Genomic DNA, 21278 nt, shown 5'->3' on the forward strand with positions numbered 1-21278 from the left:
TTTGTCTAATGGAAAAATAGATCTCTCTTTGAATAAAGAATCAATCATACATCTTCAGTGTGCAAGAAAAAAAAATAACATAACAGCTATTTTCCCTTCACCATAAACCTTAAACACAGGACAGTAAAAGTTCAGAAGCAGCAGGTTAAGACTTCGGCAAATCAACAGTCGAACACTCAGAGCAGACAAATCAACAACAGTTTGAGGATGTGTTTTCAAGTTGCTGACAGAGGAATAAATATCAAGTCCTTCATCGTCTGTGAACATGTTAGGTTTGGGCAGGCCACGCTGCAGGCCCTCAGATAGATTTCACACACTGGGTTCAGGCAGAAGGCCCGATGATGAGAAGAAACTCTGAGGGTTTCAGGGTCCACAGTAGCAGGTGATGAGGCGGCACTGCGGCGTCATTAACAGGTGTCAGCAAAGCGCCTGGACACAGTCTGAGGACAGGCCTGGGCTTAGATCAGGTGTTGGTGGGTGGAGCATTTCCAACTTCTGCAACCGGGAAATGATCAACGGATGAATGCACCACCGTGTCCCAAGCACAAGGGGGCAGCACAACCAAGGCACATCAAACAGAGGGACCACTGCATCTCACAACACAACAGGCTTTGCATAGTAACAGAAAAATAACTCAAGTGGAGTGTGTAGTGGGTCTGTAACTGTCATCACATCAGTCAGGATCCCTTCAACGCCGCAGCTCATTTTAGTCTCTTAAAAATTATGAATAAAAGAATAAAACAGCTTAGTTTGTCATATGTACTCTTTCCACCTTATGTGCTCGGAGCTCTTCAGCTGAACTCCTTCATGAGTAAACATGAGTTAAAATAATTAGCGACAACAAAGTTTCAGTTTGACAATAGAACGTGCAGAAACATGTACAAAATACAGTGGTGGAAAAATGTTTTTGGACACCCTATGTATTTTTCATATATTGTATTAAGAATCACTCTTAAGTCATTGAACTGTCAAGTATTGTTCCGTTCTCCAAACCCACATGCTGCCTTCTGCACATGCTCTGTTCCATTGAGGTCAAAACTGGATGTTTCAGCAAAATAATGAAACACATCCAGGACATGACATGTTCAAATTGTCAACAACTTAGTTATGTTATTTTTTGTCAACAATAAACAACAACAAAAAACAGTTGCATTTGCTTGTGTCTGATGAATCTCCATTTTTTTTTAAACAAACAGAAAATTTTTTTTAAAATTCTGCAAATATTTTATATTTGAAATTGTGTAAAATTGTAAGTCCAAAACTTCTTTGCGCACTACTGTATGTGCTTGTAGCTCTTCAGTTGAACTCCTTCATGAGTAAACATGATTTAAAATAATTAGCGCCAAGAAAGTTTCAGTTTGATAATAACAAAATAACAAAAAAAAATATGACCTTCTGGAAAGTTTTCCAAGTTGGTTCCATTATTTACGTTTCCAAATATTTTCATGACTTGATAAATAAAACCCTGTGAATGTTTCCACTGAGCTCTTTGTCTTGTCAGGACAGTTTGCTAATGCTCTTGTGGTGACGAAGAAGAGTAAGGGCGCCCTGTCAGGAACACAATGCCGCCTACCTCATGCAGCATTTAACAAGTCAATAATGAGCCCCCCCCCCCCCCCCACTCCTGCTTTTCCATCTGCTGTTTAACCAGCTCCTTCAGAGTCCAGTTTAAGGCATCATCATTTCTGCAAGCAAAGAAAAGCAGCTTCATAACGTCCTAGCATCCTGACCTGCTTTATGTGAATTCGATGAAACGCTCGACTTAAATCAGAGCGAGAAGTCGGGTGACGGTTTACAGTCCGACTCTGCTGCGTGTGCGTTACAGGCCACGAACGCTGACTCATCATCTGCTCTGTGTGAATTAAAGCTCAATGGTAAGGACACCTAGGTGATGATCATTAATAGACCTCCCACAGGGAAGTGTGAGTGTGTGTCTGTGTGTGATCAGAGGCCTCTGCAGAGCTGGAGGGACGGATGGACGGATGGATGGAGGGATGGATGGACGGTACAGTGCACTGCAGTGGAAGGAATGAAGTTGCAGTCATGAAACACATCAGGTACTAAAAACATCAATCACCTGAACTGAAGCAGCGCCGTAGGACAGAGCAGGAGCACCCCACAGAGGAGGTGTAAAGGAGAAACACAGTGACACACACACACACACACACACACACACACACACTGTCCTTGAAAATCTAAATAAGCCCAAACTCTCCTTTTGTGGCTCAATAAAATCCAGTCTTTGGGAGAAACTGGTTCCATGTAATGATGTTGTGTATCTACACCTCACCCTCCTCTATGGTGGTTTGTCCTTAGCATCACTTGGTGGGTTTCCAGAAACATCTTTCATGCATGTTTTCGTACATAGTGTCAGAAAAAGTTTATAGGGACGGCAAAATCTGGAAATGAATCCAGAATTTCAGTTTTATCACTTGAGGTGGTTTTTGCTCTTTTATTCATGCAGAACATTTAAGACTAATTGTGACTGAGCGGGGCCTTCACAGATATTCTGATAAAATTTGAAAACATGGCTCGCTATGAAATTTGTGCGGACTGATGAGGACACTGAATAATTCTTCGGTCTCATCAGTGGAATAAACCACCACAGCCACTGGAGATGGAAAATAATAACAATGTTCTGCTTCTTCTGTTCCATTTATTAGAGCCATGTGTATTGTAGCCTACAGCACCACCTGCTGGCAACATTACAGAATATTTACACCAAACTATCCTACGGAAATGCACATAAGTCGCATTTTGCTTTTTGCAACTTTCCAAGACTTCAGTCACTCGGTATTTATTGCAAACACAGCTTGTTGTGTCCATTTTGGGCTTTTTGGTTCAGGGGATAACAACTCTGATCCAAACTGAAATATTGTCGGTGATGTAATGCAGCATCAAACCGGATTCCACCCACTATATGATGGAAAAAAGGATGTTGATGCTTTAGAAACACTGTGACCTGGATATAAACACTTCAACCCTAAGGCAACAAAAACACAACTGTTCTTCTTTTCATATGATTACACATAATCTAATCATTATGAACATTATAATCCATTTCTACAATTAGATACCCCAAAATATTTTACACTGATGCTTTAAATTACAAACTAAATATAACTGTAGTGCACATAATTAAATTACAGTTTAAAAAAATCCGTTACTAAGGTGGTTATAAAAGGGATCTGATCATATGCAAGTATACAATACTTCATTATTCTTTGCTTTTGGCAGATTTCTGGACAATGTGGGAGAATTTTGAGTGCATCATCATTTCACCATCAATACACCGACTGATATTCTGCTAAATTCAATAGAGCAAAAGCTTTTAATAAAGTTTTGATAGTGTTGTGGGCTTTGAAATGTATGTTTTTCTGACTTTTCACTATCATTATCAACATAATATAATGTGTCACCTTGATGAAGTAAATAATAACTAGTCACCTGTAGCCAGTTCAAAACACTGCCAACATTTTTTTGGTAATCTACTGTAATCATTTAACAATGTTTTCACATGGATTTGGTAAAACAATCATCATACTACTCCCACATGCTGGCTGCCTTATGGAGCACTGACACTACTATCAGACTGACAGAAATCTAATAAATAATGGGGGCTGTAGGAAGGGAAAGACTCGTGAAAGCAGGATGGAACTACTGAGGCTTTAAGGCAACAACTGTGAACCTGTCAAGTCTGGGACTCTGATGCTTAGTGACATAACACACAGACATGTACATCTCAAATAGGTCTGATATAAAGAATTAAATGACAAACCAAAGCGATGATGTCCCTTCAGGACGTTTGTTTTAGCTAAACCAGAATTATCACGGCCCCAGACCTGGACCACTGACCCATCAGGACGTCCATTAGTGACTCTGGCCTTTCAGTGAATGTTTAAGGCTCCAATAAACAGCCACAAAACTGAGTCACCTTCAGGAAAACCAAGGCAATGACAGCACCGCAGTGACCACAGCAACCGCAGCCTCACACACACACACACACACACGTTCTGCATTGGCTACAGACGAGCTCTGAAGGCATTAATCCAATCCCTCTCTGTTGCATAAGATGCTGATATGTCAGCTTCAGCACTGAGATGAAACACTCCACATGCAGCGAGAAACAGGATGAGATAAACGCGACACCGTTAGATGATGAAACGTGTGTTTTTCAACTGAAGTGGACACACACTGCACTCTGCTCAAACAGGGTTAGAAGGAGACCCACGCTGATCAATATTATATAAGTAGACACGGCACAGCGACATAACTCGGTGCATTTGTTTACTCAGCTTCTAGTCTCCATTTTTCCCAGTTTTTATGTCATTCTGGGCCACATCTGTGATTGGACAGCTGCTCATTGGCTCATTCAGCCAATTACATGACGGCTCTACCCCATTTGGTCTTGACTAACAAAAGTGTCATCGTGAAATAAAATAACTGTATTATTATTATCATTATTATTATTATTATTATTATTATTATTATTATGGAATCTTAAAAAACTTTTTAAAGGTAGACATTTCCCCATTTAAACATCTAAACGTGACAAGACTACGTAATGCTAGTACGTTAACATTATTATTTACTGAGAGCAAACTTATTGATATGTTTCAATATTGATTTAGGTTATGATTTGATTTAGCAGTGTGTGACCAGTTTTGCACGAGCTGTAATTGAAAACCTTTTCGTTCAATAATGTCCTGTTTATCTATCTAATACTGAACAGTTTGGGTCTCCACACATGGCACTTGTTTCTTTTAACGTATTAACCTCCATCACAGCTTTTTCTTTAAAACATGGGTCTTCTACAGTACCTTTATAAGGCTAACATCCATTGTAAAACATTACCATTATAAATCTGTTGCTTTACTTTTGTAGCAGGATGTTTGCAAAGCTTTTTTCTTTATTGTTTCATATTTCAGCCTTTCACAGCAGAGATGAAAGCTGGTGCTGATTTATGTTCAGTTCATCCAGTGATTAATCTCGCCAGGCCTCTGTGTACCTCAGCCTGCACCGGCCCATATTCCACCACCTCCCCATCCACTGTGATTATCCCTTTGGGTGAGAATGGTTCCAGCCTGAGCGCTCGCACCTTCATGTGCACCAGATGTTGACAGTTAGTAGCCATATGTGCGCCCTTCTCCATAGCTAGGAAAAGCCTCAGTAGTGCAGCACGTGATATTCCAGCTTTAACGTAGAAAAGGTGAATGAGGCCGTCGTCTAAAGTGGAGTCTGGAGCAGCCAGCAGGTCCTCCGCGAGGTGGGACTGGTACATGGCCAGCATGAGGACAAAGTCTTCTTCCTGCACCACCACCCAGTCTCTGGGGACAGGCTGGTCGAGAGGCAGCAGCAGGGAGTCCGGTGGGCCGGACTGGGCTTTGGTGGCGGTTCGAGAAGGCACGCTCTCTGTCCTCCTCACTTTGAGCGAGTTGTTGGAGTGGCAGAAGTTGTGGAAAGTGTTCTGAACAGCGGTTTGGCAGGAGGAGTCTCTGGACGGACATAGGATTGAGGCCGGGCACGGGGTAGACCCCTGGTTGTTGTAATGAAGTGTCTTGTTATTCCTGGAGTGTTCCTGGTTGTTGTAGACTAGTGTGGCGGGCAGGTAGGCCAACCTGCCCTTGTAGACACGGAGGGAAGCCAGTCGCACAAGAGTCCCAACAGTGAAGCGAGCAGCGCCAACGTGACGGTACTTCTCACTCTCTATGTCCACGTCTGCAACGAAGCCCCAGGCCAGCGACAGGAAGGAGAAGAGACGAGGGCTGGAGGAAAGATGGATGGACACCAGGTCCATATGGGAAACCAGTCCTTTACAGAGTAGAAAACCACAGCTGATCAGCAGCTCCTCACTCGACACTGGAGAGGCGCTGCAAAAGGACAAACCATAGAGTTAGCAACAAACAGCAATAGAGGAGTTTTATATGCTCTAACTAGTTTTTAGATATTCTTTTTTTGTAGCTTGTAAAGCAGATTTGTGATGAACTTTGACTAGTTTGACTGTTACTATTCTATGTTCTATGTCAGGGGAGTCAAACTCATTTTAGTTCAGGAGCCATATACAGCCCAATTTCACTTCAAGTGAGTCGGGACCAGTAGAATAATAACTCAGAAATAACAATCACTCAAACTTTTTTTTCTTTGACCTCTTTGTATAGTGTAAAAAACTAAGATTTAATTATGAAAATGTTTACAATCACAAACTATCCTCTCACAAAATAATCTGAATAATTTGAAAAACCTGAAAAAGAAAATTAAAACACAATGTTATGCCTCAACTTATCATTTACACATGTGCATTACAACTTACAGATCACAGAGAATCTACAAAGACACAAAACATTTAGTTACACGCATAATATTGTTAAAATTTTTGACTTTGGAACTAAAATCAGTAGACACCCTTGACTGTTAAACTCTTCAGTGTAATTTTTGCATCCGTGGACCAGATTGGAACCTTTGGGGGCTGGTTTTGGCTTGTGGGCCTTATGTTTGACACCCCTCCACTAACATAACCTGTGGATCTCCAGCCCATTTCATGGATCTGTTCTGCAATGTAATATTTTGAAAATATCCAACTGATTTAAAGACAGGAAAAAAAAAGATGTGACAGCTGGAAAAGATGTGAATGTTAATGAGCTCAGATTTAAAGTAAAAGCATTTTCTCTACAATTCTAGGTTATTTTGTTAGCTTTGTAAACACACATTTAGATTTTCACACCTAGTTTTTCATCATTTATGTAGTTTTCACTAACAGTTTCAGACTTTGGTACTAAAGTATTACCTATTATGGACGCCTTACTAACTGTGGAGAAAAGCTGTATTACTTTTGGTATCAGACAAGCTCTAATTTACTCTTGAACTGTTAAAATAACCATAACTCTAACATGCGCCTTTTCATTCAGCTTTTACTGCACAAAATGACCACATGACGCCCAATTTCTAAAATAAAATGAGAGGCTCCACAGACCTACTTCCATCACAGGCTCCACTTGGTCAATATTTCCAACCAGATACACTTGAGTGTGTGACAGGTTGTATTTACTGCCTCTGGCCTCTTACTGGTTTAGAAATAGACCAGTTTATCTTTAAGGCAGCAGCTCCACTCTAATTAAATGGGCAAAGGTATTGCCCATTTAAGTGGACAGAGATGCACTAGATCTAAAATGGACACTGGGCTTCAGCTGCAGTGTAGTTATGTGTTAAAAAGTGTTTGAGCTGCAATTACTAGTTATTTGCTCTAAAAATAGTATACGGTGATGTCTCTAAATGTTATGTTTTGTCTCAAAAGCTCCCAGAAAAATCTGATGAAAATGAGAAAAGAGAAAAAATATATACAGTGGAATGGGGAGGTGGAGAAAATAAAAATACTTAAGAAGAGGCTTAACCAGTTCTCTAAGAAGAAACTTAACCCTTAGGACTCTGTAATAATGTAAATGACTGGTTTTGCCACACCTGCTTATAAACACCTTTTAGGCACTTCCTGCAACCTGATACTCTATGTGTCAAAATGTGCAGAACATTCTCAGCTATCATTAGAATAAAGACTCATATGTACTGGAACACTGGGATGAAAATGCTGCTTCCTGAAAAATGCAGAGAATTTGTTATTCTGATTTGTGAACACACCTTTGTAACATGTAAATAGAAATCTGGAGATTACAGATTGATTTAACAATTTGTTTTGGTCCCAAAAGTGTAACATATGAAAAATAGCCAAAAAAAAAATTGATAATTACTGCCTTAAATAAAATATAATAAAATCACTTTTTGAGTAAAATTTTTGTGTTTTTTTACCCTTTCAAGAATGTAAATATGAACTGAAATGCCAATGATTAAGTTGCATAGACAGCTCTAATCAATGCGGACTCAGAGAAGGAGGGGCATGCTGCCTTCAGGGACTGACCAGAGGCTCTGTAAGTCTCCAAACTCACTGCGGATAAAGCAGATGTCTTCTATACAAAACAATGATGTGAATAGATATAGAAATGATCTCAATGTGTGTTTTTTGTTGGCGATATTAATAGAAATGTGGGCAGGCACCGACTTCTAGGGGTTAAAAGAAGAAAAGAGGAAGGGGCACTAAATATTTTTGAGTGTGGAAGTGGGTTGAGGCTTCTGTGCATTTTTGAGGATACATGAAATGATGTTATTGTGCGATTTTAAAGCAAAAGTAGAGGAGGCAGAAGTGGAAGGAATGACGGAGGGCAAAGTCAGTAAAGGAGGAGGGTCAGGGAGAAGTTTGGAGGTGGGACAGAAATCAGCTCATGGGCCTTTAGACATGACATGCCGGTCAGACAACAAAGACAGCCCCATCTGGGAGAATGGAGCCAGGGGTTGGAGGTCATGATAACACCCCTCACACTCACACACACACAGATTTGCCTGCTGTTCCACCCACGGCCAATTACGACAATGACTGGTCGTCTCAGAGGAGCTCAGCGGCCCTGCAGATGTATCCATATTCATCATCCTGAATTTATTCACCAGACCATCTTTCCACACAGCCTCATCTAAATATTCCACAACTCTGCTTTAACTTGGCTTGTCTTAGCCCTTTTTACTCCACCTAAGAATCAAATCGGATCTGAGGTCAGTCTTTGCAGTTATATAATCACAAAACCCTGAAATGTGTGTATCGTGTATTGGACTCTTGTTTTGATTGATTTAACACTGAATTCTTAATTTTTATCAAGAGTTTTTTTTAGCGTTTGTTTTAACTATCTCTTGTTCCTGTTTTAATTGCCTTCTTTATCTTTCTCTTTTCGGCACTTTCCTTTTTTTAATGTTTTACTCTATACTTTTATGCCTTTGTAAAGCACTTTGAATTGCCTTGTGTATGAATGGTGCTATATAAATACATTTGCCTTGCCTTGTCTTGACTTTGAGCAAAGAGAGTGTAAGGAATATTAAAGTCACTACTTTTTTGACTGGCTGCATTGAAGCATGACTGAGCACATAACACAGTGTGTACTAATCTTAATAAAACACAAACACATGTAGTACACTAATAGTAATAGTGGTACTTAGGGCTGGGTGATAAAACGACAACAATATATACCACAAAACAACTTTTCCTTGATAGAAATATGAGACCTGCTCGATACAATTTTGATACAATTCATTCATCCATGTTTTGACAGACATAAGAACAGCCAATCATAATTAAGTAGCGCCGCACCGAACCAATCACGCTAAAGCCTTGTCAAGTTAGGTTGATGTACACAGCACAAATGTAAGAGCAGCTGCAGCACACACACTAATGTTTGGGCTGCAGTGGGAGGTAATGAGTGTTCCTTAAGGAGAAAATGTGACCCAGAACTCAGGCGACCAGGTTACTGAAAAGTAGGGTGTGAACCATTTCAGTTCAGGGCCTTCAATACAATACAGAGGTGTACTGAACAAATACATGTAGCCTATGAGAAGAATGCAAACACTCACCTTCCCTAAAGTTTCACTTTCAGTTTACGCCAGTTATGTCAGATAAGGAACACACCCCCTGGTATATACCCCCAGTATTGTTTGGTGAAGATGGTCTGTTTTGTTTGTGTTCTCTTTTAAAACTTGAAATCTTTTGCCTGTTGGTCAGACTTTTAGTTTAGTTTTAAATATACGTGCCTGTTTTATTTTTCTGAAACAGTTGGATAATGTCCTTCAGCACATCTGTCATGTTCAACCTCTGACAGAAAATAAATCATATTTAAATCAAAAATAATCTTCTGATGTCTTCACAACTAACTTATGAGTAACGAAAAATTTAAGCTTGACAAAAATAGTGATTTGATTTATATCATGATATATATCGATATTGTCTGATATGAAAAAAATTATCGTGATATGATTTTTTTCCATATCGCTCAGCCCTATTAGTACTTTAAACTTGTGTAAAGTGTGTTTGTATTGCTATAATTTATTGACAATTACAACTGAGAGATCTCTAAACAATTACCAAGTCTCTTTTAAGTGCCTTACAATCTAACAATGTCATTCCATGTTATCATTTACCCTTATTTGGCCTTATTAACTATAGTACTGTTAATAATTTCTTATGTACTTAGAACAGCCTAATTAGCCACACTGTTGCCCATAAAGTTAGAATAAAATATTTTAAGCCTTTTCATGAAATGATTGTGACAATATGATTTATACTTGATAGATAAAGTGTAACTGAGACTCAGCATGTCATCATTACACCTGATAAAAGGTGATTACTGGTGCGTATAAATAGGAATAAAAAGAGAAATGTGTCTGAAAACAAAATTATTCCCACTTCATGGGAGCCATCGGACTCATCATGCAGTGTCATAAACCAACCAAAGGAGGGAGACTGTACCTGAACTCATCACTGCGTTTCAGCTCCTGCTCATAACGTTTGTGAACAGAAACACATTAAAGCCTCAGTCAGCGAACCTGTTTGCTGCATTGCATAATACCACATACATTCTAGCTGTCACTCGTTTGATCCGCATATAGCCTGCAGCCTCAGTGAACCCTTCATTCAGCTGGGAATAATACCAAATTCATTCTGGCCAGAGTCAGTGCAGGACAGCCTGCAGCAAGCAGACAGAGAAAGGCTGCGATATTCTGGATCCCCCGAGAGAGAGAGAGAGAGAGAGAGAGAGAGAGAGAGAGAGAGAGAGAGAGAGAGAGAGAGAGAGAGAGAGAGACAGAGAGAGACAGAGAGAGACAGAGAGAGAGGAAAGTAAACAATGCAGAGTCTGGTCCCTTCCTCTCATTGTGGCGGTCGCTCTGGGTGGACGACCATTGTTTGATGAGAAGCTGATTTGTCAGATGCAGCTGGAGTGATGCATGAATCACCCAAAGGTGTTTTCTTTCATTTAATTTGACTGTTTATTCAATTTAACCTTCATTTAGTCAAGAATAGACTGAAAGCAAAACAGCAGCACCCACACCTTCATAAAACTTGTGGAAAAAATAAACAAAGAGATTATGACAGATCACAAAATACATAAAAACAGTGAAAGGTCAAAATGAAGCCCGGTGGGACCTACAAAAACAGTTGGAGCAGCATAAAAAAGCATCACCTCAAAGTGGGTTTTTTTAATTTCCCACGTGACTCCCGGTTGATCCTATTTCCAGTGGTTTGGTTTGGACTTTAGAGAGGATTTAAACCAGCCACATCTGTGCAGACTTAATGCAACAACTGTGCGATTATTCATGAAAACAGGAGGATGAGGCAAAACATCTACATGAAATGACATCAGTGACCTACACCGGCAGATGAGAACAGACAAAAACAGTATGCAATCAAATATTAATTCCATAAAAGAGTTTTGTACTAAAGTAACTCAACATAAAGGTACTCTGTAGCCAAGAGTGGGTGCAGGGTTCCTACAGGTTTGTGCAAGTTAAACTGAAGACCTTTTTAAGACCTTTTTAAAGGACTGATGTTTTGCTTTTTTAAATGAAATTATTATTATTATTATTATTATTATTATTATTATTATTATTATTATTATTATTATTATTATTTCCCTGTGGTCTACATAAACTGTAAATGCTCTGCTTGGGTCTGAACTTTTCATTAATTCAACTCCACAGGTCCATCTTCAACAATATTTCTGAGTAATGACACCAGAAAGGTTGTTTTGACCGCTGGCCCTTTAAATGCACATGAGCCACTTCATGCCCCGCCCCCTCCAGGTTGTTGGCTGTGCTGTTCTGTCCTGTTCAACCAATAACTGAACATTTTAGGTAATGAGCTCGAAGTTTGGACATATTTTCAGCATAGACTACAACCGCTGCTGCTGACAAACAATTATGGTGTACACGGAGAAATTTTTGTCGAAAGTCTTGACCTTACATGTGCAAATGTCATGATGTAACTAGTTATAGATGTAACAAATTAAGCAGGAATTAAAACAGGTTGTAGAACCTGGAGGGTTCATATTCAAACTTTTTGAACTATTAGGGTCCAAATACACAAATAAATTTACCAAAGACTAATAAAAGTGGGTTTAGCAAAATATGGCCTTTTTAAGACTACTTAGAACAGAATTTAATGCCCATTTCACAGCCTATTTCACGGCCATACAGGCAAAAATTTGTGACTCCTAGAATTTAGGAAAATGCATTTATTTACGCCAACACCTTGATTTGCATCATTCTGAGTCATTTGTCACCAGGGGGCTGCAAAGTTAGGGACAGTTGGTTCCTAATTTCAATATAAATTGCCAGGTTGGAACTGAGTAGACTAATGTTACGTTCTTTGCAGCTTGGACATTTAATAGACACATTTAAACACAATACAGTCAAAAAATTATGGCAACAGAATTTAAGACCTCCAATATCAAATTTTATACCTTTTAAGACGTTTTTAAGGTATTAAATGCAGATTTGTAAATTCAAGACTTTTAAAACTTTTTAAGACCCTGCAGGAATCCTGCAGGTGGCACATCCTGAAAAACAACACCTTAGTCACATATCTCTTCTATCAAACTGTCACTGTTTTTTCTGGTTCCCACTCAGTGATAACTCATTTACAGAAATAAAACACTAACATGTTATTTGTTGCAGAACTGAGAACATTCAGATCACACAGATCACACATAATGATGATTAAAACAAATATAAGAAATATATGTAAGAAAAACTGAAGTTTTGTGTGTTTTGTTGTATTTTTAATTTTTTTTTTTGTTTACAATAATTTCATTCACTTTCTTCCTGGTGGAAAATACTATAAGTCAATTTTAGGACTAGGGCTGCAGGATTTAGTGAAAAAGTCACAGTGTGATTTTTGTGGACAGGAGTTTGGTTCATGATGGTGATTTGATCTTTTTTCCAAATAAAACCAATATTAACTAGTCTTTAAAAATATAAGAATTAGTGTCTCTCATTTATGTCTTACAGATGTAAAATATCAACATACACTGGACCTATAAATTACAGCAGTTTGCGATGTGTGCAACTCTAGTTGGGAAGTGTTGTTGTTATTATTATTATTATTATTGTTATTATTAATATTATTATTATTATTATTATTATTATTATTATTAATAATAATAATAATAATAATAATTTAGGAAATTAACTAAGTATGTCAACTTGATTCTATTGGTTTGTGTACTGTTTTGTCTGTGTTTTACTGACATAATTCATGAACAAATGCATTGAAGTTCATGAAACTTGATAGGTATATTGATTGTGTGTATATCTGAGGGAAACGATTACATTTTGATGCATCTAACTTACGTATTAATGAAACGATTTTGCTTTGTCCATTGAAAGTGAAAGATAATTCCTCCCGGAGTGGTGTTTGTCTCCATCTCCTTTTGTTCATTTATTCTTTGTCCTTCAGCTTCTCCTTTCTGTTCTATGTTCTGGCTGAGTGATCTCCAAACAATCACTTAAATGAGCAAATCGTTAATAATTAAAGAGTGCTTTTAACATCAAAAAGCTGCAGGAGGCCTGTGTGTGTCTGACAGACTCATCAGAGGAACCTACTGTACATCTGCTGCATAATGACACTACAAGAAACTACAAGTCACTTTTTACCCAGAAGACTTTGTGTTTGGCCATAACACAACAAAACAGTCACAACTTTCTCTTTTTTTTGTTTTTTTTTTGTTTACAGTTAATATAACAGTACTATAAATATCTGAATGGCGTCATTTCAACATGTATCTATATGGAAGAACAAAAGTGGACACAGTGCTGAGTTATTTTCTGATAGAACGGACATGTTTTTGGTTTTACTGCAGTTTGGGCATAAGCTGGTGTTTTTGGAGCACGTGTCTGACCAATCACTGTTTGGCTGAAAAGGACGATTGCATAATACATTGAGCAGGACTTATCTGTACAGACTACACACTCAAGTGCACAAAAGTATCATGCAAGGAATGATGTGGTGTAAATAAATATGTGGCCCAACTGGTTCCTGCGGTGTTCTAAATGATGGGTTTTGCACAATACAATAATTACGCCATATTTCAGACATCGATCACTGCACTGGTGTTTGTTTCATCTCTGATTCTGCATGTGACTCACCCAGAGTAGTGATGTACAGATGCAGCCAAAGCGTTGCCAGAACCTCCAGGAAGGATACCCAGCGGAGTCCGAATGGCCTCCTCCCAGTCCGATCTCTCCAGCAGACCATTTATCACCTGACAGACACAGGAAACACAGTGTTTAGGCGGAAAAATAAAAATGTACATTATCCAGTCTGTGTTTGAAGCAGTATCAGAGAAAGAAATTCTGACTTTTCCCATTTTCAGTACAACTCAGGTAATAATCAAACAGCATTTTTTTTTTTCAGGTATTTTATTTTTGAGGATTTTTGTTGCTAACATAAAATCCAAATACAGACACAACACAATAGACATGGTCTAAACATACAGTTGCTGAAAAAGCTATTAGACCACCCCTTGTTTTCTTCCATTTCTTGTTCATTTTAATGCCTGGTACAACTAAAGGTACATTAGTTTGGACAAATACAATGATAACAACAAAAATAGCTCATAACAGTTTAATTTCAGAGCTGATATCTATCCATTTTCCATGTTTTCTTGTTAATAACCAAAATCACTTCAGTTCTTATATCAATATCTATGTCATTGTACTGCCAAAAACAATGCTTTTAGGCATTCCATGTTTTCTTTTCTGTCTGTTTTAGTCACATGATACATACAGTAATTAGTACTTGATTGCATAACCATTGTTTTTGATGACTTTTGATGGTCGAAAAATTTTTTCTGCGACTAGACCAAAACAAGACAACAAGATAACCACAAAGACTGCCAGTACACAAAAGATTTCAGGAAGTCAGTCCATCAGGTAGTGAAAGTGTTCAGTAGGTGTCAGGAGCTGACCATGAGGTGAAGACCACGAGTGGACAGTTAGTGTCTGAAGGAAGGTCCTAAAGTGCCAGCTATATCCAGAAGACATAGCAAGAAATCAAACAGCAGAGACGTACAGTACAGAACAGTTTGATGTGCCTAACTTGACACTGTATCTTTGCCATCAAATCAATAAAAAGACCCCAGATTTTAAGATATTTGGTGTGGTTGTCTGACATTGTGAATCTAAATTCTTCAAGGTATAGACAGGATACCATAACCTTCAGTCATTTCTTAAAGCAGGGTGGAGAACTTGATTTCCATTCCCTCAAAATTACCCTTTTTGCTATAACCAGACAGAAGAGCTTTTTTTTTTAGGGACCGAGCCGAAAGGTAAGGCCCTCTCACACAGTGAGAGGCCTTGCCTGCAAGCAAGGCCCTATTGTTATTCGTTCGTTATGATATTATTATTATTATTCAGACACCACTTTGACCTGGATTTTGACCCCCTAAACATGCTTGAAAACTCACCAAATTTGGCACACATGTCAGGTCTGGGGAAAAATTTGATAAAATGTAAAAATTAACCCCATAGGTGCCAAAATGAGCTCTCTAGCCCCCCTAGATACACAAAAACGGCCCTAGCGGCCAGTAGGAATGTCATAGAAACATGAAACCAACGCCAAAGTTGTCGTCTCATCGAGCCCGACAAATCACGCGCTGACACTCATGACCTAACTCCGACAGGAAGTTCAGAATTTGCCTTTCAAAGTAAAATGCTCAAATTGCAAACTTCCAGTAGGAATGTCGTAGACACACGAAACCAATGCCAAAACCTTCATTTAATTGAGTCCAACAAATCACGTGCTGAAACCTATGAGCTATCTCTAACAGGAAGTTCGCAATATGCCTTTCAAAATAAAATTTTTAAAACTAACTCCGATTACACCGTTTGTGGTATTGACTTCTAAATAGTGCCAAAAGATAGAGTGAACCCTCTTTAATAAAACAATTTCACACCTTTTCCATAACTGTCTTAGTTTTTGTTTTACAAGCCCGCAAAGTTGTGATGTTTGGAACTCATTTTTCACTTTGGAGTTTTTCCCCACATGTGACATATCTACGCGTTCACGGGACTCACCACAACGCTCACATGCAAAAAAATTTGAGATACGATGTACGGTTATTGATTTATAGCAATTTGTTTTGTTTTCATACTTTTTCTACTTTAGACTGCCATTTGACCCCCTTAACATGCTCCAAAACTCACCAAATTTGCCATGTATGTCATGGCTGGTGAACACTTTCATTCAATATCAAAATTAACCCCATGGGTTCCAAAATGGACTCTGTAGCGCCACCTATGTACTAAAAAACACACAAAATCTGCCCTAGCGGCCAGTAGGAATGTCACAGAAACATGAAACAAATGCCAAAATGTTGGTCTGATTGAGCCAACAAATCATACACTGACACTCATGAGCTAACTCCAACAGGAAGTTGGCAATCTGCCTTTGAAAGTTACTCTACGTTTCTGCAATTACTGCTTATTCATTTCAGGCTTTTGATAAAACAGTTATACCTCATTAAATTCCCACAAGTCTGCAGAATCCAAAAGTGAAAGAATTTTTCAGATACGACCTACAATTATGGAATAATGGGGATTTTTTGAAGACTATGTTTGGTTTCACTTTTAACAATGACAAAATCCCTATAAAACTCTTCCTGGTGCACACTTGTAAGTGTCTGTCTGTAGTGCAGTGGTTCATGTTGCAGCCTATGGAACAAGATGACCCTGGTTCAAGACCCAGGTAATCCAAGAATTTTTTTTATTTTTTTTTTTTAATTTTAAAACAGGTTTTACTGCATTGTATTGTGGATATTGGAAATTTTGCACACATTCAAAAGTACACGGAGTACATTTTTTCAAAATAAAACCCCAATTAAAAAAAAAAATACAAAATGTCTATTACATAACTTCTTTTCATTTTTATGACCAAATACTCAACTGTTTGTACAATGTTTCTTCATTCAAAAGTACTCTTTCTCACAGACACACATGCTCACACAATAGGGTTTTTCCAAAATAAAAGCCTTAAATGTGATAAATCATCACTTTTATACTCACTTATTCATACAATTTCAAATCATTTTTCAAACTGATTCTTTCTCTCACATATAAAACAAATGCACATACACACAGTAGGGTTTCCAAAATAAAAGTCTCATTTTAAAGGTGATGGTGTTTCAGCAGAGGGTCACTGGTGTTCTGTACAGATGTAAGGAGGACAGACAGTTTAGGGTGGGAACTGGTATCGGGACAGAGAGGTGTGAGTGGAGCTGAGGTTTCGACGGTCACGGGAGGCGGATCGTGGGGGAGGTGGATCACGCGGGGGGCGAATCGCGGGGGAGGCGGATCGCCTGGTGCGAGGTCCCGCCCAATGCTGCTTGCAGCTTTAATTTTACTCATTCTTTGGCCCACCAATTTGTGGTTTAGCTTGTTTAGCTTGTGAGTAAAGTAGTACCATATTAATAATTAAACAGTATTACTATCCAGGGTGTCGTGGCCATCATCATCATCATCATCATCTCTTACCTCAAACAGAAGTCCGTCTCCTGACATGATGACGATAGCGTCCCACTGTGACAGGTCGGCCTCCCTCATCAACTCCCTGGCGTGGTTCTGCCGCTCTGCAAAACACACACACACACACACACACACACGTATATTTACAAAAATGTTCATCATGAGTGTGCTTCCTGTATGAGACATACTCTGACTCATTTCCGGTCCGAGGTCAGAGGTCACAGCCTCTTCTCTGCTGAAGGACACTCACTCCTCTTTCCCACCTGCACATTTCATATTTTTTTTATTCAAGTCATGAGTCTAATCTGAGGTAAATGTAGATTCTCAATCCTTTTAATCTTCCCTCCCTCTTTCCCTTCGGTTTTCCAAATTAAAGTTTCACCGTATGAGTGAAAGCTGATATATGGTCTTAAATGAAGCGTCTAGTGACCTGCCAATGAGACTGAAACAACTAAATTACCCAGAAGCACTCTGTCAAATTACTGCAGGGCTGAATAATCTGATGAAGTGGGACTGTGGTGACAGAGCGAGCAGCTTGTTAAGACGCGGCCAGAGTATGAGGAAGTAGTGGACTGAAGTTGAAAAACTGAATTCTCACCATTAGTCAGAATTGTTAGTTCATCAGCAGTAGAGTTAAACGGATCACCCCACCGTACCTTGAGTTAAAGATGTTGTGGAAAATATTTACACTTAAATTCGCACATATACCTACATACCATATACATAGTGTCGTTTGAGGCTGATGTTAAATAAATGATGGATCATGTCACATATTTTTCTTTTTCAAGGGACAGAAATAAGGTAAAATCATTCAATTAATCAGCAAAAAAAGAGAAGAGAAGAGAAGAGAAGAGAAGAGAAGAGAAGAGAAGAGAAGAGAAGAGAAGAGAAGAGAAGAGAAGAGAAGAGAAGAGAAGAGAAGAGAAGAGAAGAGAAGAGAAGAGAAGAGAAGAGAAAATCCAGAGATTGGTCCACTGCTATAAAACGCTATATATGGCTTGATATTACAATTTTCATTTTCTTTGTATTTTAAAAGCACTCCCACACATGATATTTATTACATACAATCAACAAAATATCTAAATAAAATAAAACTGTACCAATGCAAAGAATTTTGGCTTTGGCTTTACAATGAAAGCACCCATCATTAACACTGGTCAGTCAATTTATGAATGTAGCACAACCACAGTTAAAATCCACAGAGAGACACTAGTGGGCTGGTCACATTATGCTACAGATGATGGAATTCTGGGAGTAACTTTTACAGCTGTGAAATTTAACTCCCTGTATCAATACCAGCTCCTTCACTGGAATAAGTATCCTGTTGTTGAGAGCGGAAATCACTATATTATCAATAAATCTAACACTTCTTATTTTGCTTTCTTTGTTCTCAGTGCAGTAAATCAACCTTTAAATATCAGTTTTGTTCATGCACTTTGTAGGACTGTACTCTCTGTTTCTCAGTTGCAGTCATCTGTCAGAGGATTAAAGTTCAGTAAGAGTCATCTGAAGTGTGAAAAAAAAGCCAGTGAGGTGCACCAGACCATCAAAACTTCAGTCCCAACTCCTCCTTACCCCTCCACCTGCAACACTTGCAGCCTCTCACTCTAGCTACCTCATAACCTTCATCCTTTTTGCCTCCACCAGCAAGGTTATGTTTTCATTGCAATGAGTTTGTCAGTCTGTCAGCAGGATTACACAATAACCACTGCACACATTTTCATGAAACTTGGTGGAAGTGTGTAAAGAAGGGCATCAGCCAAGGACAAACCCCTTCAATTCTGGAGCGGATTCATAATAATTTTCATTCACACTTTTTCAAACATTGCAGCACACAAAATTAGAATGAGAGGACTGAAGGTCTTAGACGGGGTATGTGGTCTACTCAGTGCCCTTCTAGTATTTTTTATTCAATTCAATTCTGCTTTTATGTTTCTTAGTAGCAAGCCAGATTTTTAACTGGAAAATAATATATAATCTTGGAGCTATTGACATATGTAGTACTTTTTTTTTTCTTTTTGGACTTACATCCAGAGAGATGCCACCAATGTCTGCATAAGATACGTATTTATTTATTTATTTATTTACTTATTCATTTCGAACATGCAAAGTGAAGCAAATTAAGACAGAAACAAAATAACATTTAGATGAACAGAATCTATCTTCAAGTACGTGCAAATCTGAATTTTCCATGGTCAAAAAGGAGCAGGAAGTATAAACTTATTTAATCCTAACCCTCAAGTGCTTTTACACCTTTATCACTAACTTAATACAACAATCTAACAATACTTTTTCCTAATTTTAGCATTCAATCACAACTAATACATAACACAGTAATTGAATTATACACAACAATATGATCATGGCAGTACAATCATACAAACAGACTCAACAATTCAACAATTTTCTTCAATAATTACAGCATATTTATCAAAACATTATCCATAAACAAACAACCCTCATTGTCATTATGAAATACTGTACCTCACAAGAATCAATTCTTTTTATCTTTTTTTAAACGGAATTATGTATATTTGTTTTATCTCCACACACAGTTTGTTCCACAATTTTACTCCATAGTAATACAGAAACTTTTTAACGTACTTTATGAATCTTTAAATTTAATTTTCCCCTTAAATCATACCCTCCCTCTCTTTCACAAAACATTTCTTGAATATTGCCCGGCAGTAAGTTATTCTTGGCTTTATACATTATTTGAATAGTTTTGAACTCCACAAGGTCAATGTGTTTTAAGGTTTTAGATTGATACTGAATACAGTTTACTGACCTATGAAGTTTCATTTGTGTTTCTACCCTGTAACTACCTTGTTCTGCTGTTTAATTCAGCCATTGTGGTAATGGCTTAACCTAACATAAGAAAAGCACTGTAATCCCATCTAACACACACTGTTACACACCATCCTCTGGAGAGGATTTGATTTCTCAGCCTCTCCTCTTACACTACCGTCCCCAAACTCTGCAGAATAAAAGAATCAATTCCTCTTTATCAGTCCAGTCACATCACATTTCCTTATCTATGCAGAGGCTGTAAACTAAAAAGGTTTTAAGTGACTGGATCAGCAACAAAAGAGAGAAGGACACTGCAGAGGAGAGGAGAGGAGAGGAGAGGAGAGGAGAGGAGAGGAGAGGAGAGGAGAGGAGAGGAGAGGAGAGGAGAGGAGAGGAGAGGAGAGGAGAGGAGAGGAGAGGAGAGGAGAGGAGAGGAGAGGAGAGGAGAGGAGAGGAGAGGAGAGGAGAGGAGTTTTGTGTGGCTGAGTTTCTCCCAGTAGCAGGAGGCAGTGGATTGTGACTACGTTGCCATGCAGATTTCATCCTCACCTACTGTATTGTATCCAACAACCATCCAGACTGATCCTCAGTCAATACTTACATATCTGCATATCTAATCTGACATGTAAACAGACAGAGCGCTGTAGTTATCCTTACTGCTGATATTGAAAATGACAACACCTTCTTAAACAACACCGTTAAATGACAGCAGATAAATTCCAAAGTGCATTTTTTGTGTAATAAATGTAAAAAATCAGCCATTAACAAATACGGCCTCTGTAGGGTCGCTCATACAAACCACAGTCTCTTTCGTGTGTGCTTCTTAGTCGTGCTGCAGCAGAACAAATTAACAAGTGGTAAGAAAATGCTGCAAATGTGACCAACTTTGTGAAGTCAAACATGTTTTTGAAACAGTGAGAGCTGGGGGTTTCTCATTATACTTTACAGTAAAGTTACACTACAAGAGGTACGACTCAAAGATATCATATAGATCAGTGGTTCTCAGTGTGTTTCTGTGGGGCCTCCCTTTGGAGGATGAAAAATCTCCAGGCCCCACTCAACCCCAACAACATTATAACAGTGGTGCAATTATAACTTTTACTGAC

At 38.5% G+C, this 21278-nt stretch overlaps 1 protein-coding gene across 1 annotated transcript in view; it reads right to left on the reverse strand.

The window, feature by feature from the left end:
• Positions 1-1115: 1115 nt before the first annotated feature.
• The window catches only part of LOC115420979 (sphingosine kinase 2-like), a 30273-nt gene continuing 10110 nt past the window's right edge, over positions 1116-21278 (reverse strand). The window contains exons 2-4 of the mRNA XM_030136628.1: positions 17392-17486; positions 14008-14123; positions 1116-5870 (exon numbers count right to left, since the gene is read on the reverse strand). Coding sequence (XP_029992488.1) covers positions 4973-5870; positions 14008-14123; positions 17392-17486 — 1109 coding nt within the window. The 3' untranslated portion in view covers positions 1116-4972. The remainder of the gene's footprint in view (positions 5871-14007; positions 14124-17391; positions 17487-21278) is intronic.

The sequence above is a fragment of the Sphaeramia orbicularis genome, chromosome 1 (genome assembly GCF_902148855.1).
Source record: "Sphaeramia orbicularis chromosome 1, fSphaOr1.1, whole genome shotgun sequence".
NCBI classification, from domain to species: domain Eukaryota; kingdom Metazoa; phylum Chordata; class Actinopteri; order Kurtiformes; family Apogonidae; genus Sphaeramia; species Sphaeramia orbicularis.